This window comes from Oryctolagus cuniculus, chromosome 10 (assembly GCF_051225735.1).
Source record: "Oryctolagus cuniculus isolate XC-2025 breed Fujian yellow rabbit chromosome 10, ASM5122573v1, whole genome shotgun sequence".
Classification (NCBI taxonomy): Eukaryota; Metazoa; Chordata; class Mammalia; order Lagomorpha; family Leporidae; genus Oryctolagus; species Oryctolagus cuniculus.
Window position 1 is genome coordinate 3,976,498 of NC_142876.1, and position 19,667 is coordinate 3,996,164.

Here is a 19,667-nt window from a genome sequence, read left to right on the forward strand (position 1 = left end):
TTAATATAAAATATAACTTGGAGTATCAACTCTTGTCACTCAAGAGCAGCACCTACTGGTCTAATTAAAAAGAACATAGAAGACATAGAGTAATTTCAGTTATATATTTTATTAATTAAATACTTATAGAGCACTTAATATATGCCAGGCATTATTTTAAGTACTTTACAAATATTAACTTATTGAATCACTCCAAGACATTTATCACTAAAAGAGATTAATTGACATAAACCTTACTCCAAGATGCAAAAGAATCTGTATAATTAATTTGAGAAGTGAATTCTATTTAAGACAAGTGAATTCCTATCTCTCCCTGGCCAACTTCTGGAAAGAAGCTGGTATTGTAATTCTTTTTAACTCAGCGAAATTAGGCAAGGGAGGAAATCCTGAAAGGTAGTCCCCAAAGAAGAGTTTTTTCCCATTATGATTAAAATTAAATTTTATATTCTATGCAATGTGATTGAACTAATCTGCACTGCTTGCCACGGAATCGTGCCTCTTCCTATACAAACAGGAAATCACTTATGCTACGTTTTTATTTTAAGCATGCACTAAAATTATGATTTTCCTGAGAAAAAAGGAAGATTCTCTGCCAGTCATACTGACATGCTGCTCAACAAATGGCATTAATAGCTGTGACAAGAGTGAACTTGTCTGAGCAGAGCTTTTCAGGAAGGATCTAGAACAGCGATCAAAAATAACATTTTATCTAGTTGGGGGCTATGCTATATTCTGCAGGAAAAGCTGTTAGGTAATTTAGGTGACTGCTTTACAATGATGGGTTTACATCTATTAAGATAATGTATCTAAGTGTTTTTATTCTTGGAATAAAGAAAACAATAAGAAAGCGCAAGCATATCTGTAAGATCAAATATTTTATTTCATATTTTTGTTAATTTTGTAAGATTTATTCCAAAGATTTATAATTTCAGATGCTGGTTAGCATGTCTCACATATCTGTTTAGTCTCCTTAATTTTGGAAGCTCACGTCAATCAGCGCACTTCTTTAATTACCTGTTTCCCATTTACTTTCCCTACCCCAATCAAATCCCTGCCCTAAATGACCCCTTACCAACCAAGAGGCCTATTGAATGTGGACATGAGTGGAAAATAGAGAAGACAGGAGTAATTTTTGTTTTTCTAATTAAAAAAATTCTATTAAAATATAAATAACAAAATTTAGCATTTTAGTCATTTTTCTTCAGTTTCCTAGTGCTAGGTATATTCTCGCTGTTGTACAAAAAACTACCAGAAGTGCGTAATCCTGTAACAGTGCAACTCCATGCATTCAACAATGCCTCATTTCCCCCACCCAGCCCGACACACACTATTCCACTTTGTCTCACTGCAGGGACCTCATGTATAGATGGAATCACAGAACTTGCTCATTTGTGATTTGCTTTTATTTTACTTAGTGTAAGATTGCCAAGGTTCATCCGTGTCACGGCATGTGCCAGGATTTCATTTTTTCTAAGAATAAATAATATGCCAGTAAATATACCACATTTTGTTTACCAACCTTTTGCCGTTAAGCATCTGGGTTGCTTCCACTTTTTAAGCTTTTGTGAATAGTGCTGCCACAAACATGCATGTAAGAAAATCTTTTCAAAAGCCTGCTTTCAGTTCTTCTGTGTGTTTACCCCAATGCAGAACTCACTGATAACAGACAACATGGTAAGAGTGTGCTAGAGTTTCAGAGCTGCTGCACTGCACTGCTGACAGCTGCACCATGTAACAGGAACACAGGCTTCAGGTTCTCCACATCCTTGTCAACAGGCTATTTCCTGCTATTTAACAGGAGATAGCCTAATGGCCATGAGGTAGTAGGAGTAATTTTTTTTAAAGCTAATGTCTTAGTTCACAAGACAAATATAGCCATGTGCTACACAATGACCTCTAGTCAAGGAGGGACCAAATACATGATGGTGATCACATTACAACAGAGTTGAAAAGTTCCTGTCAACTAGTGACACTGCGACCATCTTAACATTATAGAGGGACAACGCATCACTTCTGTTTGCAGGGATGCTGTTAAACAGACATGCTGCCAATCATATAAAATTACAGCAATATAATTACAGTACATATTTGATAATAAATAATAATATTCCGAGTTTATGTACTTTTGTATATTTATATGTATTTGGTTATCAGAACACATTCCTTCTACTTAACAACAACAACAAAAGGTCTACTGTAGAGCAGTGTGACACCTCTCACACAGCTTCAACCCACCACGCCTCCTGACTGCACCCTTTACCCTTGGGCTTGATTTAATCTCAGGTCACTATGCTCACCACGGCTCTGTGAGCAGCAGGCCACAGCATGGTACAGGAGTACACACCATATAGACCAGCTGTGCATGGTTTGTTAACTGTAGTTCACACAACAACAAAATTATCTACTCTTCTCCCAGTGTTAAACAATGCATGACTACTCAGTGGATAAAACATAAAAGAGTACTTCAAAAAGTTCAGGGAAAACAGAATTAAAAGAGAAATTTACTTTGTTCAAAAATGTGAAATCCAGTCATAGTTTTCTTCACAGTACAGATTTTCTATAAACTTTTTGAATCAGTGACTGTTTATAGTGATAGCAAAGCTCATTAGAAGAATCATATTGTAAGCAATGAAGGAAAACATCTCTTATTCATAGTATAAGGAATTAATAATTTCACTGAGCACTACATTCTGAACATAAATACCCAAATCTCATTTCAATTGTCTGTAATATTTTTGAGTAAGCTTCCCTCAGTCAGAAAGTCATTGAAGAGAAGGAAAAGACAAGAGACAAATCAGATACAGTTTTGATGAGTTTAAATTAGAACACAGAGCAATGAACAGATGGGATACATGAAATGGAAGGGAATTACATGTATCCAACTATGGCATTTTAAGAATAAGATTTGAGACCTATGTGTGCTTAACTGTAGAGATTGCTATGGTTATAGAAAGTAAAGAAACTGACCCAAAGAAATATTGCTAACACATTTTCCTCAACACACAAAGGCAATTCAATGGAGGAAAGATATTGTTTTCCACAAATGTTGCTCAGTGAGAAAGACACTCACATGCAAACAGCAAAACCTAGACTTATACCACGTTTTATACAAAATATGACTCCACATGAATTACAGACTTCAAAGTAAAATGTGGAAGCATAAAACTTCTAGAAGAAAAGTATATGAGTTATGATTTATAACTTGAGGTAAGCAACAGTTTTTAGATACTTCATCAAAATCACAAACCATACAGAAAAACACTATGTTAAACTTTTATCTGTGAAAGGCAATAGTGCAAAGGGGGGTAAAGGGACAAGCTACAAACTGAAAGAAAAGACAGGAACCCCTATTTCTGACGAGGATCCTTCGTTACAAACATACAGTGAAATAAGTCTCTGATAATCCAACCCAGTGAAGAGGCCAAACAGCTCAGAGGCTTTGCAAAAGAGGTACAGACAGCAATTTTTTAGCATCATTAGTGATCAGTGAGAACCAATTAAAACCCTAATCAACGGCCCAAAAGAATCACTTTTTTTTTCCTTAAAGATGTATGTATTTATTTGAAAGGCAGAGCTACAGAGAGACAGAGACAGAGACACACACACAGAGAGAGAGAGGGGTCTTCTATCCTCTGGTCCACTCTCCAGATGGCTGCAACGGCTGCAGCTGAGTTGATCTGAAGCCAGGAGCTTCTTCCGGGTCGCCCACGTGGGAGCAGGGGCCCAAGGACTTGGGCCATCTTCCAGTGCTTTCCCAGGCCATAGCAGAGGGCTGGATCAGAAGTAGAGCAGCTGGGACTCGAACCGGTGCCCAAATGGGATGCCGGCACTGCAGGCAGCAGCTATACCCACTATGCCACAGCACCGGCCACAAAGAATCACTTTTGAAAACAATCATCGGATAATTTAAATGCTGGTGAAGACACGTACAAGAATCCCCAGCACACTGCTGTCAGTTATAAAATGAACACGTGCTCTCAAAAACAGCCCACGTTTTCTTCAAGAGGTAAGCACACACACAGCACGTGACCCAGTATTCACTCAGAAACCCGCATGTGGATGTTCTGACCATAACCACCAGAGCCAACAAACGACCTCGATGTGGGCTTTTAACTTGGCTTTGAAGCGCGTTTTCCTACAAGCACTGATCCGGCACTGCCTTTCCATGTTCTGCTGCCCATTTGCATATCTTCTTTGGGGAAATGGCTTTTCAGATCCTTTGCCCATTCTTTAATTAGCTTGTTTGCTTTGCCATAGTAGAGTGGCGACACACACACACCGTGGTTATAAGGAATAGATCATGGATACAAGTCCCTTATTAGATATTATTGTAACTACTTTCTCCCATTTTAGGTTTCCCTTTCATTTTCATCATGGCAACATTTGAAACCTCACAGGTTTTAATTTTCGTGAAGTCCAATTTATCTAATTTTTTTCCTTTTGTCATTTGAGCTTTCAGTATCACATCCAAGACTGCTTAATTCAAGGTCACAAAGATTTATTCGTGTATCTCTTCTAAGGCTTTTACAGCTTTAGTTCTATTTAGGTCTAAGCCAATTTACATTCTAGACAGACAGGGAAAGGCAACTATGAACACTGGCAGGAATGCAAGGGTTGGCATAAAAGCATTCACTCCTGACTCTGCTGAGAGGGAGCATACACTGTGGACAAATCTTGGTTTATAAATACAATTCTCAAATCAAAGGAGCCAGGGCTCCTTAAAGACAGAGGCGGTTGACTTTAGCACCAGGGTATAGAAAACACAAGATGAGCCCCGAGAACACTGCACCCAAAAATGAAGAGATGTCCATCAAGGGAGAGAGGCACATCGAAGGAGACACGAGCCTGCCTGCAAGATGGCACAGTGGCCACGGCTGGAGCAGCTGGAGCAGGAAGACAAATACCGACGGTGCTCAACTCAAAAGCATGGATTAAGTCCACAGTGATGAAAATAAAGAGAAGAGAAAAAAAACTGGGAGAAGGGCCCGAGTTCTTCACAGAAGGACCCTTGGAACTGCTTGGAGAAGCAGCCGAGGGCGAGGAACGCTCCGTTGCACATCTCAGACCCTGGTGGGTGAGATCCACGGGCCAGCGTCACACTTAGCAGGGACATGTGGAGAAACGGGCCACGCCCATCGGGTGAAGCATCTCCCCGAGGCACGCATCTATTAAAAAGGGACAACCAGAAGATCCCACCGTGTAAGACAGCACCATCAAGCGCCGCGGGGCCCTGAGGCGGCAGCCCCTCTTCCAGGGTTTGCTTGTGCTGCCTCGGTTGGATTGTGAACAAGCAGCAGGCTAATCCGAATCACGGGACATTCACAAAACGACTGACCATATTCTTCAAAAGTGGCAAGGTCGTGAAAGGCAGTCATGGACACAAGGAGGCTAGGGAGCACACAACCAAGGGGACACTGGGTCCTGGGTTGAATTCTGAACAAAGAAAAGGAACATGAGAAGAAAAGCAGGGAACTTGAATAAGAAATACCGTGTGGAAAATACAATTGTACCAGAGCTTGTGTATTTGGTTTCTATAGCTGCACTATGGTTACTTATGATGGGATAGATGGTAACTCTGTGACTTTCATAACTTTTCTTTAAGTTGAAAATTATTTTTTAAAACCAAAAGGAAAGAAAGCTTCCTAATGACAACGTTACTCATTGCAAACAGAAAAAAAAAAAAAAAAAAGGAAGTTGCCAAGGAATACTAATCTGAATATATAAACTAAATTTCAGTACTAATTAAATACATGTAATTCCCCACATAATTTGAAAAAAACTGTAATGCTTCTGTTCACGAAATTGCTTCAGTGGGAACAATGACCTGTGATGCAGTCATAGCAACGCGAGCTGTCAACATCTACCTTCTTCCCCTCATACTAAAAACTGTCTTTTGGTTGGGGTTAAAATATGCATGTGAGGGTGTGGAAATTTTTTAAATATATAAATTATATTGAATTAAATAGTTGATAAAAGGTCTATATAAAAGTAAAAGCCACATCAATTACCTGATAAAAATCATACTGTCCCCACTGTAACTTTCCACAATCAATTTTTTGTGTTAAAATTTTGATAAATGAAGTTGTCATGGGGGATAAGATCACAATTTTGTTTCCTTCTTTTTTCTTTTTTTAACTATTTTAACTTTCAGAACCCGGATCATGAATGCTGCAAACGATAGTCCTGATAACATTACAATTCACCTGCTGATGAGGTAGTCACACTGCCCGGCTCTCTGTCACCTTGTGGCAGCGAGGCGAGAATCACAAACCAAAGCTGAAATGCGGCTCTGAACAGCACACGTTAATTTCACCTGCCTCGTGCTCCTAAGACAGAAGAGGACACCCTTTTCTTTCTATATCTGAAGCAAAACAAAACAAAACAAAACTCCTTAAGATGATGTATTAGGGGTGAGCCCGAGTGACCTAAGGACCTGGATTCACTGAAAATGAGAATTTCAGACATCTCAGTCAGGCCTATTGGTGTTCCTGGAACAAGGTGTGTTTAATTGAGTTATTTGATTTTATTTGGATTGGATGTTCAAAAGAAAACAAAAACACTGCTACTGACTTCACAGTTGAGGAAAGAGGCGCAGAATGGCCGCGTGACTGGCTCCAGGAGAGGATCCCCGTGGTGATTAAGTCCACTCTGAAACCTGGTTCAGTTCACTCCATCCCACCCTGCCTGGGCGGCAGGCTCTGTACCAGGCAGCAGAGGTACAACTGTGAAAACATCTACCGTGATGTTTTAAAAATTATTGATCAACCCACTTCCTAATACCTGTATTCAGGTAACCTGAAATCTGAGAATTACAATCTCCACGCTAAGAACTGCATTATCCCCTGACACAGTGATTCCAGAGCTCCTCCGCGTGCAGGACGGTGTAACTGGAGTGTGCCTGCACACCGTCACCACCTAGATTCAGCCACGCTGTCCTCAGGATCCTCGGCAGCTACACCACTTGAGAGATCCAATTTTAAAAATCATTAAATTGGAAGTAATACCTATCAAACAGATTTGTTTTGGAGATGTAGTGGCACAGACGCTATTACTACCTGTCCGAGTTCTTTCTCTGTAACTGAACAGGCAAATGGGATTACATGTGAAGACAGAGGTCTTCAGGAGTTCTCACTAGCCACTGAAATGAGAAACCACAGGGATCACTCTTCTCCAGGAGGACCACAGGCAGGAAGTGGCTGAAGGTGGACCAGAGACACAGAGACACTGCTGCATCAGGATAAGCGATTAGAGACGTCTTCATACACACTGAAGAAAGGATAAAAGAGGAGCTATTTGTTTTTAAGCAGATTAAATATACTTAAGGACGTATCTTAAGAAGACTCTGAAAAGACCTATTTCAGTATATTATTCAATACAGAAGAAACATTGCAGAAGTAACACATCTGCTAAACTCATAAATTATTTACTGATAGATGTTCACAATCAGAATTTCTTGGTGACCAATTATATTTCTGAAGAAACTGAGTTCTTGGGAAACACTTCTCTGACAGTACTCACCCACTGACCACAGAGTATGGCATACTTTCTGTTCCAAACTGAGGAACTCCAAAAGGCATGAGAACAAGGAAGAGAGCACAGACAAGGACCAGGGGCCCAGACTGCACATTCCCTGAGCGGGCATGGTCACAGCAGCGCTGTCAGACACTGAGGCAGAAGTCTGAAGGGAACAACGCAGGTGAGAAAAGCAGGAGGTTAACCCATGGATGACGCCTGGGGTAAAAGAACCAGCTCGCTGAACTGCTAATTATTTTAGGGAATCTTTTGTTAGTGTGACATATTGAGATTCTGGAAAACAAGGAATCCAGTCTGAAGGTTAAAAAGGAAGATCTCTGGAGAGGCTGAAAATTACAGACCTGTAAGCCTCACTTCTATATTAGGAAATAAATCTGAGATGATACGTATGGATGAACTTAATGATACATTTGGAGAAGTACAACTTAACAGGAGTGAGTCAGCATGGATTTACCAAAGGCAATCATGTCAGAAACAATTTCCTTCCTTTTTAGGTTGAAGTAATAATTGGTTTATGTGAGGAAAAACCAATGAGAAATTGTCAGGATTTTCTGAGATTTTTGGACCTTTTCATAAAATGAATTATCGTACAAAATGTCATGATATGTGTCAGAGCATCCAACTAACAAAAGAGGCTGAAAGTAGCTGGGTTAAAAATAGAAGGCCAAGAAGAATTCAGGAAAATACTATGTTCTACACGGCTGTCCATATCATAACACTAATACTTTTCATTAATGATAAGAAACACTTTTATATTAAGAAATCTGCTAAATAAGTTGGAAGGATTCAGAAAAAAGGTTGTAGCCATCTTTCCGGAACTGCGATAGATTCAGCAAATGGGCTCAAAGGTGAATATGAGAATTAATCTGCCTAGGTATAAAGTGACACACATGGATGGAATTTAAAAATCTGGTAAGCAGAGTTTAAATGATACTGATTTAGTTACTCTTATAACTGAGTTACAAAGCAAATGCTAGGGAATGTAGTTAAATAATATGGTTTCAGAGGCTACAAAAATTGATTATCTTTGAAAAGAACAGGAAAATCCCAATTTGTGGAGGGAGTATGATAGATTCATATGCTATCACTCCGTATAGGTAATGATCTAATGTACACATTAAAATGATTCAGTCTTAACATATTAAGAACTGATGGAGATAAAACTGATTTAAAAGTGATATAAAAGTTTGACAGAAAAATAAAGGAAATTAGGGAAAATACCATCATCATTTAATCAAATACCATCATCATTTAATCCTTCATTTATCCTGAAAAGAAGAACATCACTTGGTCATTACCTCTAGAAAAGGCATACACATTTACTGCATTGGAGTCTCAGCCTTGAGACGGAACTGTGAAACAACTAAGCCAGCTGCACTTCTCCATGGCGAGCTCACTCTCTGGGAAAATGGAGCCACCAAGCTGGGTTTTCCAGGGAGCATTCACCCACCAGCACTGGCCACAGCTTCCATAGCAACAGGCCTTCTGAGCTGCAACGGCGGGAAGACATCTCTTCCTTCTCAGGCACAATGAGTAGAGACAGAGCAGTCACCCCCGCCCTCTCCTTGGCCGCGGCCATCTTCCTCCCTTTCCTTTGGGGTCATTTGTGGTGCAAACACAGACACGCATTTAATTCTTCTCAAGGTGTAATAAATGAATGCCCAGGTTATTCATGGATAAGAGAGATGGTAAAAGCATAATTGGTAAACTGTAGAGATCAAATCAAGATCATTTTTCAGACTACATGAATTTAACCAAAGTGAAAAAAAATCCTGTAATGTTCACTGACAAGAAAGAGTTCTGATTACACTTAATGTTTTAAAAGTTTGTCTGAAAGGCAGGGGAGGGTGGAGATGCCCCCATTCACTGATTTACTCTCCAAATACCAACACTGACGGGGGCGGGGCCAGGCCAAAGCCAGAATCAGAACTCAATCGGGGTCTCCAACAGGGGTGGCAGGGACCCAACCACCTGAGCCACCCCCTGCTGCCTCCCAGCGTCTACACTAGCAGGAAGCTGGAGTCAGGAGGGGAGCTGGGGCTCAGACCAAGGCAGTCCGATTATGGCGGTGGGCAGCCTAACTGCAAACTAAAACGCCTGGCACCCGCTGGCCACTTTTAATTTGATGTCAATTTTGTGAGGGTTATTATGATTGTAAAATCTCATTATATTAAACCTAGGGTGGGCTTAAATGAAACTCTAGAGATTTGGAGGGTCGTAGGATAGATTTTTTTCAAAAGTATATACAGAAAAGCATTCAGCTCATAGGAGAACTTGATGAATCTGCTCAAATTGAACAAAAGCATGTCTTAGTATTAGGATCAAGAAACAGAACGTTATCAGCACTGTTGTGTCATCCCAGGGACTGATAAATGGAATCCAAAGAATGGACTCCTTTGTGTCTGGCTTAGTTCATCCCAAGAACAACTAAAACAAGAACTTTCTATTGTTGTCTTGTTGTCTGCAGTGGTATTCCATTCATTTTCCTAACGTGGAGAATTTCATTCTATTTGATGGATATGTAGCAGTTTTGGTCCTTTATTGTGATGACTATACCAATAATTACATTAAGTACAAACACTAAGTAAAAGACTAAATATTTCATGAATAAGATTTACATCATCCCAGCAGATAAAAAAATGCAACTATATGCTATTTATGATGTGGCTGGACTAGTCATACTAATATGAAACACAGAATTATGGCAGAACATACTGCTATAGGTATAATTATAGGGGAATTCATATATAGTCTTTACTATGTATGCATGTACGTGCACATATATCAGACAATTCTAAAATTCTGGGTACTTAGTGATGTTTTCCAAATACGTAAAGCCAAATCAGAATCAAAAAGAAAACTGGACAAATCCACAATCATAATGAGAAACCTTAATATGTCATTATTAACAGCTGATAGTTACAGAACAATAAGGATGCAGGCAATGTGACCAACATAGTGCACAAACATGATATAAGGATCCTCAGGGCACACAGGCTGTGGCACCAATCAGCACCGGGTCTATCCTCCTTTCTGGAGTAGTTCAAACATTTACCAAAACTCACCACTTGCAGGGCATAAAGAAAGGCTACAATTTTCAAAGGACAGAAATACTTCAGATTATGTTCTATAAGCATAGTAAATTTAAGTTAGAAATCCATTTCTATTACTATTCCAATAGTTAACAAAAAGACAACTAGACAAGCCCAAACTGCCTAAAAATTAAATATTACATTTCTAAATAACCCATGGTTAAAAGATAAATATGTCATGTTTGTCCTGTGTTTCAAATAGGGCTACAACTAAAGTTAAGACTCACATTTAGCCTGTAATTCTCTGGAGTACCAAATGAAGATAATACCAAAATCATTCTATTAGCCCCAAAGAGAACTGGCAAAAATACAATGAGGGGACAGCTCTGTGGCAAAGCAGGTAAAGCCACTGGCTACGATGCCAGCGTCCCATTTGAGCAGTGGTTTATGTCCCTATTCCACTTCTGATCCAGCTTCCTGCTAACATGACCCGGGAAAAGCAGAAGAAGATGGCCCGGTGTTTGGGTTCCTGCCACCCGTAAGAACTGGAAGAAGCTCTAGGCTGCTGGCTTTGGCCTGGCCTAGCCCTGGCCTTTGCAGCCATCTTGGGGGTGAACCAGCAGATGGAAGATCTCTGTCTCTCTCTCTCTCTCTGTAACTCTGACTTTCAAATAAATCAATAAATCTTTAAAAAAAAATACAATGAATCTTTAACTTGTGCCTGATAATGGTTAAACTGAGCAACTGTTTAATCTCAGTATTAACATGTCTGAGTTCATACACAGTGGTATCTCACAGATACGACATGAACAGAGTGTGGCAGACATCGGTATGAGGGAGGACTGATGCCCACAGAGTTAAAAGTTTCCAAAGTCATAGGTCATACGAATGATCAGTGTAAGCTGGACCCTATGCTACTGTAGAGGCTATGGCCAGCAGACACAGAGTGCTAGAGGTAGAAGACTAGGGCTAACTCATTCAAACTCGGAAACACATGATAAGGAGGTAGGAACTCAGACACATTCAGGACACCCAGCCTCACAAACTGACACAGCAGGGATTGGAACTGCGTCTAGGGAGCTGCAGTTTTGTGGTAAATACTCAATTTAAAACACCTACATAACTCCAGGTAAACACTAACACAGAGGAACCAATTAAAAACCTCTTTCTGGAGAACTGTTTTCAAACAAAAACCAAAACACCTTATTCTAATACATAAATTTCCAAATATTATCTCAACTAAAATTTACAATACCTCAAAGCACACTATTTCCAGTTTTTTATGCTGTTATGAAACGTCTTCCTTCTAATGGATTTTTACATGCTGTGGGGAGCAATCCGGACTAGACTAAGTTACTCGAATTAGGACTTATTCTATGCATCTGCTCTCCTCTGTGGGGAGCAGCTCGGACTAGACTAAGTTACCGGAATTAAGACTTATTCTATGCATCTGCTCTCCTACAATATGGCGCTGGGAGAGGAGAAAACAGCTTCTACCCAGCTGCCTCCAGTTCAACCAATAAACTGTAGGACTTGCTCCTGATTGGAGAGCAGCATACTCGGCATGTGGGCAGCCGAGTTAGGATTGGCGGAGGAGGACTATAAAGGAGGAGAGAGACGGCATGCACGAGGAACATCTATGGGGAACATCTAAGGGAACCCGTGCAGCCCCAGAGAGCCGGCCGGCGGTGTGCCGCTCCCCTGCGGAAGTGGGGAATGCGGCCAGGGGGAACTGCCCTTCCACGGAGGTGGAAGGGACAGTAGCCAACCCGGGAAGAACCAGCAGCAAACCCGGGGAGGGCCGAGCAGACGAAAGAACAGCGCAGGGTCCTGTGTCGTTCCTCCATGAAGAGGGGGAGCGACAACATGCCAGATACATGGTCAGCCTGGTCATGTGAGAGTGATTGGTGAGGTGGGGTTGGGGCCACAGGATCATTCTAAACTCAACGTTTTAATAACAGAAAAGCATAGTGCGATTCACTGAATTTCGGATGACAAATTGCTCAACATGCTGGTACGTGCATCGAAGGGGGTTCTCCAGGAGTACGGCTTCCTGCCCCTCGAGGACACACACCGCATTTCCCCCACCCCGCGTCCCTCGACCACCTGACACCACGGAAACACAGCAGTGCGAAACGAGGCTCACACAGAAATGCACCAAAGACTCGGAACTGCAGGCTTTGAAGAAGTCCCTGAAAACTCCACTTCTGTAAAGTCTCCTCGTGACGAGCTTAGTCTGCCAAAGCCAGCGACTGCTGAGCAGCCACGCTGCTGTGCGTGGGGGGCAGCAGTCAAAGCCTCTGTGTCGGAGTTTCTGTGACGTGCACACTTAGAACTGTTCTGTACCGTGCAGAAACATGTTCTTAATGGAAACATCAAGAGAAAACTAGGACTACACAGGCACACGTACAACACACACACACACACACACACACACGGAAACTAGATGCTTTTCTTGACCCTTTGTTCACAACTAGTGAGATCGCAAAGCGTGTTGCCAAGCGCAGTCAGCACCCGCAGCCCAGTAATGGGGAGGCAGGCAGGCCAAGGTCACAGGGCAGCACCTCCAGCCGCAAGCACTCCTGTGTCTCCAGGGAGCTGTCCTCCTCGGTTCGCATTTGCTTCTTTTCAAAGTTGGGGATACCTGACTTCAGGCTCACCTGTCCTGAAAGGCTAACTGGTGCAATGGGTCTGTCAGTCCTGCACTGGCAAGCGGCGGAGCAACACCACCTGCAGTAGGCTCTCTGCTGCAAAGCCACCGCGGACACGCAAGCTGTTCAGCGTTCTGCGAAGGACCTCTTTTCACAGGCAGTGCCCTCCGCTCCTGGACTGTCAGCAGAACCCTCAGCTACAGATGGCCAGGGATGTTTCAACTTGACATTATCTGTGTGTATGGTCGGTACTGTCCAGCTCAGAACCTTTGCAGACACAACCTCACCAACACAGAAAGAGCAAAAACCTCTGCTTTTCTCTGTTTCTAAGGCAGACACTGCCTTTCTGAAGATGCCCATAGGAACACAAGCTGAGAAGTCTAAAAGAAAACATCAGTACTGAAGAAATACTAACCTTATACCCACACATTGGCAAATGTATTAGGAGTATTATTCTATGAACTTGTAAGTTCTATTTCTGTTAAGGTAGACCAGAGAAAACACTGCTGAAATCTTTGAAAGCAAAGGCTGGTGGGCCTTCTCCTGACCTTCACACCCTCAGCACCACAGCCCCCAGCCCCCTGCACTGGCCACCACGGGCACACAGTGTTCTGTGCCAAGTCTCACAGCCAAGCCCTATTAAGCAGGGGTCACCACACTGGAGAAATCCAAAGCTCAGTGAGGTCAGATGGCCAATGAAGGGAGAAGGAGAGGTTTCCAGGAGCTTCCAGATTCCACAGCATGGGTCAACCAGGCCTGGGCGGGGTTTAATGACAGTGCTGTGTGGCCTCAATTTTGGAACACTGCCCGAAATTTACTTCAGGGTGAAGTGCATCCTCAAATAGGTCCCCACACTCACAATCCGTCATTTTACTGTTCTGCACGAAAGAACTCAACACTCAAAGAAAACTTGTTAATTACACAAAAAGCAGGGCTATAGAAGCGGCTCCATTTCACCCTGACGTGAGTACCTTGCTGACACATCCCAGCCTGCCTGACTCGGAACCTAGTTGGCTGGAGCCACTGGCAGCACCAGCACCTCCCAGAAATGCGGGTGACGGCCCTTCCTAATTTCTGGGAAAGGAGCAACCCTGGGCCCCACAGCGCCTGGCTCACTGTCCTCCATCGCACTCTTCGCCCTTCCAGCTCGGCCCTGAAGAACACTGGCACCCCTCAGTAGGGTCCAGCATTGTGAATCACAAATTGTTTTTCTGTAAAATTTACCAATGAGTGGAAATATGGGCTCATACAACTACTGTAATTTCAGTTGAACTGCGATCTGTCTACTTGCTGTTAGCTGCGTTGCGCTGTTTTCTTAGTTGAGGAACAGCAGGTCTTGAAGCAGATCTGAAGCATATTCTAGCCCGTCAACACAGGAAATGAGGAAGCACTAATGACACCACAAGTACAGAGACCAACTGAACGAAACCCTGTAAAAGCCAGTGTTTTGAAGGTTTCAGTCCCTTACCAGCATGCAGGTAGGCGAGATCAGGGTTTTCGATATCAGGATGCTGCTCCTTCAAGTGGTTTCGGAATTCCACAGGGACATTGGTGCCGTAGTCGCATTTGGGGCAGTTGTACATCTTGACCCCTTCATGCTTGCCAGTGTGTAAAATGTGCTTGCGGATGTTTTCAGCACAGTTTGACCTACCAGGAGAGAAAGGAAAGTAAGTGATGTGAAGGGCAGATCAGTGACACCATTCCACCAATGATCAGCTCACATCACACAGTCCTTCCACGTGTTGGATACGAGTCAGTGCCGCATCCATGTACGGTTCATTTGCAGAATGTGTTAAACCTAGGCAGCTGGTAGTTTTTATAAGTTACGTGCTAATTTCTAAGTTAGTCTTTTACCTTAGCAGTTCATTTCTACCTAAAACCAGAAATACAAAAAAATCCCAGGTCCTGTTATTTAATCTCAAATTATTCTGGTACCACTTGAGGGCAGTGAAGGTGTGTGCTTGTCCCAGGAACACACCTAGCCGCCACCGAGAACTGGTATGAAAGGGAAGCGCTGTCGCCTCCACTGATTTTAGAGCATTTGGGAAACAAAGACATTGATCATTTTAAGTTCTGCTTAAGAAGCTGCTTCTAAGTAAGGCTCCAGGATTATTTGAAGGCAGACACACAGCAGACACATCTGCCTGCCCCACCAACATCTGGGCAATACGCAGGCTGGTCGGCTTCCCACGGCCCTCCAGGCTTTGGAGACTGTCAGAGAGCAGTACGAGGACATGCCAAATTGCCACTGAGAGGACAGTTCCTTTCCCCTTTCCTATTGCTTCCCTGCAAAATGAGAAAGGCGTAGACACCAGAAAACTGGGACGGCAAGGCTAAGCTCTCGTCCTCATCAGGAGCTGTGCGCCCAAAACTTGGGCATCGTGCACCACGGGATTTCCCTGTCACTGGATAGAAGAAGTTTCTCTTGCTACTTCCCTCCCCTCTCTAGGAACGCTATCATGAAAAAAGGCACATGCACAAGTAAACATGGGTAGAGTCACTAACCAGACAAATCAAATCTCTATGCCCGGGTCGGGGGCGGGAATAACTAGAAAGAAATGCAGCTATACTGACATCTACACTTCTCTTTATTTTCCAAACACATTTATAATGATTTATATAAAACAAATACACTTTTAAAATTTTTAAAATAACAGCACCATCTTCTACGAACAAGATGAGGAACTGAACTATTAGAGATTTTGTCCCCAGGTATTTTCAGCCTGCTGTGGGCAGCTGTCAAGCTGGATGCTTAATTTTGCTTAGAACTTAGAGCAAATCTAGATAAGATGTTTCTTTCATGTCGCTACTGCATTACCAGATCTGCTTCCTATATAAATCCTCTATTGTTAGCTAGGACATAAGAATGAGCTCTCATACCACCACTAGCCTGGCGAATGTAAAGGAGTCCCAAGGCCCTGCCAGCTGGAGACTGTTTGAAGTGATTCCAGGGGTGGGCCCATGGCGCAGGTGAATCCTCCGCCTGTGGTGCTGGCATCCCATAAGGGCGCTGGTTCTAGTCCTGGCTACTCCTCTTCCAGTCCAGCTCCCTGCTATGGCCTGGGAAAGCAGTAGAGGATAACCTGAGTGCTTAGAACCCTGCACCCATGTGGGAGACCTGGAAGAAGCCCCTGGCTCTTGGTTTCGGATCGGCACAGCTCCAGCCATTGCAGCCATCTGGGAGTGAACCAGTGAATGGAAGACCTTTCTCCCTGTCTCCTCTCCTTCTCACTGTCTGTAACTCTACCTATCCAATAAATAAATAAAATCTAAAAAAAAAAATTAAAGTGGTTCCATGGAGAAGCAAGTAAACAGCACAACAGTGAGGGACTGGAGAAGCAGGTGTGGCCGGTGAGAGTGCTGGCGAGGTCCGCAGCAACGCCCGTGTGCCCACAGCAGTGGGTTTCATTCAGAGGAGAAGGCAAGGCTGAGGATGCTCTTCAGTGTGTGAATATCTGGGAGAACAGCTCTGGACCACAGGGACAGAGGTAACATAAAAAATACCTGGGTGCCAGAGTTGTGGCGCGTGGGGCCAAGCTGCCCCCTACAACACCCAAGATGTGTCCCAGCTGCTCCACTTCCTACCCAGCTCCCTGCTAATAACCTGGGAAAGCAGCAGGGGATGACATGCGAGCTTGGGACTCTGCATCAACCTGGGAGATTCAGATGAAGCTTCTGGCTCCCAGCTTCCACCTGGCCCAGCCCCAGCTGTTGTGGCTATCTGGGGAGTAATCTGATGGATGGAAGATCTCTCTCTCTCTCTCTCCCTCTCTCTCTCTCTCTAATACTATCTTTCAAATAAATAAAATAAATCTTATAAAAAGAAAAGGAAAATGCTTGAAGGCAGACAACACAACTGTCAACGTCTGTGATAGGTGAAAGGAAGAAGCCCCTGTTTTGAATTCTGGATCTAGCTGGGTGAGCTGTTTCAAATTACTCCCTCACTTCTGTAGGTCTCCAGTTTTCAACAGAATGACAGACTCCCCCTACATTCACCACTGTTTACTGAAACTACAGAAAGAAAATAAAACACTACTATTGTCCACAATTAGCACTGTTTATTAGGACCCTGGATTCTGTGACACCACCAATATTATCTCCTCGTGTAAAATGCTAGGCATCCAGCATCACCAAAACCATCACTGATCTGGTGAAGAAATTAAAATTGCCTAAATACACATATTTCACTGTATAACACACATCTAAATAGGGAACAATACAAGCACTGAATCCTAACTTCGGTGAAGGAGGAAAGAGATGACATGGAAGACAGAATATCTTACTTTCAAGAAGGTGTATCTTGGACAAAATGAGCCAGTATCTCTTAGTACCTCAACAGCACATGGAACCTAACAGGAGACTATGAATTTAGTGAGGAGCATATAGAGGAAGGCAAAGTCAGAGAGAGAGTTTAAAAACATGAGAACCTTATTTTAAAAATTTAAGAAAATAAAATGAAATACGATAGAAGGGGTTTGGATCTTGACTTTTTGAAAAAATAATTTTTAAAAATTTTTATTCATTTGAGAGGCAAACAGGCAGAGCTTCTATCTGCTAGCTCACTCCTCCAAAACCCACAATGGCCAGGAATGGGTCAGGCTTCAGCCAGGCTGACGCTGGGAGCTGAGAACTGCACCTGCATCTCCCACGTGTGGCAGGGACCCAACTCCTGAAGCCACTCGCAGGAAGCTGGAGTCAGGAGCTGGTGTTCATAGTCAGACCCTCCAGAATAGTGTCTTCACAGGGGTCTTCGTAGCTGCCCCAAATGCCTGCCCCTTGGAAACTGAGATATGAAAAGTTACTAAGGACTATTCCATACCTGTGTCCTCATACGTATATATCACACGCATGTTAAGCTGTACAGTATAACATATATATGACTACATATAAAGAGAAACAGCCTGGGGTCCACTCCCAGCATGGGACTTGAAACCCTTCTAGGTGCTGGCTCTGTGATCTTGGCCAATTACCTCAATTCTCTAAGATGTCCTTTTGCTTTAAAATTATTTTAAGATTTATTTACTTATTTTAAATTCAGAGTTACAGAGACAGGGGTGGGGAAAAGAGAGGGAGAGACCGAGGGGGAGGGAGGGAGGGCGGGGGAGATCATCCATCTGCTGGTTCACTCCCCGGATGGCCACTTCCAGTGGAGCAGCCAGGATACAGATCAGCATCCCTATGGGGTGCCAGCACTGCGGAGGCCACTGTACCAGCTACACCACAATGCTGGCCCTAAGATGCCCTTGCTTAAATACAAAATAAGGTTAATGGTAGCAAATTACCAAAAATTTGGCCTCTGTATTATCTTCTCCCTGAGCGAAAGGCAAATGGATGTGAGCACAAATTGTCACACAGGAGTTAGAGAGTGGCGAAAGCTCTTTGTAGGCTACAGCCCCACCCCCTGGTGTTCAAGGCTGCTGTGAGAACAGAGGGGAAGGTGAACTGTGTGCCCTGCTCAGGCCCAAGCAACTGGAAAGGCAGGATCAACCCGAAGAAACGCTAAGTACAGTGCAGGTCCCTCACGCTCAAGTCCTGAAATCTGCCAACCTTTCTAGCCTCCAATCTCTGGATGCAGCCCAAGTTACGCAAACTCCCGTGATGGCTTTCAGCTGAGGGGAAAAGCACCTGTGACACTGGCCTCCCATGTGAGCACCAGCTCATGTCCTGACTGTTCCTCTTCCCATCTAGCTCCCTGATAATGACCTGGGAAAAGCAGTGGAAGATGGTCCAAGTAGTTGGGTCCCTGCCCTTTGACATGGGAGACATGGAGAAAGCTCCTGGCTTCAGCCTGGCCCAATGCTGGCCATCTGGGGAATGGACCAGCATATGTAAGATCTATCACTGTCTCTTGCCATCTCTCTCTGTAAATGAATATACAAATCTTTAAAATAAAACTTCATTCCTTTCATTCTTTTTTTAATTATTTACTTATTTGAAAGTCAGAGTTACACGGAGAGAAGGAGAGGAAGAGAGAGAGACAGAGAGGTCTTCCATCTGCTGGTTTACTCCCCAATTGGCCGCAAGGGCTGCAGTGTGCCTATCTGAAGCCAGGAGCGTCTTCTGGGTCTCCCACTCAGGTGCAGGGACTTGGGCCTTCTTCAACTGCTTTCCCAGGCCACAGGAAAGAGCTGGATCAGAAGAGGAGTAGCCGGGACTCAAACCGGTGCTCATATGGGATGCTGGCACTGCAGGCTACAACTTTACCCACTACCCACAGTGCTGGCCCCTCACCTCTATTTCTACAGCTTCCTTACTTGGAAGTTATAAAAGACTTGTCCCAAATTTGGTTCTAGTACTTGCACGTAGCTGCAGTATGTAATATTAATCATTAATTTTTTTTTTAAATCAACCTATAAGGTGTGGCTAAGTGTGGATACCCTGGGCTATCCAGTTTTTTCTATACCATTTACTAAAGTCAATCTCCCCCCCCCCCCCCGCTCCCGACATGAAA

At 43.2% G+C, this 19,667-nt stretch overlaps 1 protein-coding gene across 4 annotated transcripts in view; it reads right to left on the minus strand.

Moving 5' to 3' along the window:
* ZNF407 (zinc finger protein 407) overlaps nt 1–19,667 on the minus strand; it is a 455,442-nt gene that overhangs the window by 127,032 nt on the left and 308,743 nt on the right. For all 4 annotated transcript variants that reach the window (XR_011379296.2, XM_008261471.5, XM_089304977.1 and 1 more), the window contains one exon: nt 14,685–14,863. Coding sequence is in view for 3 of the 4 variants with exons in the window: in XM_008261471.5 (XP_008259693.4) it covers nt 14,685–14,863 (179 nt within the window). In the remaining variant the exon portion in view is untranslated. The remainder of the gene's footprint in view (nt 1–14,684; nt 14,864–19,667) is intronic.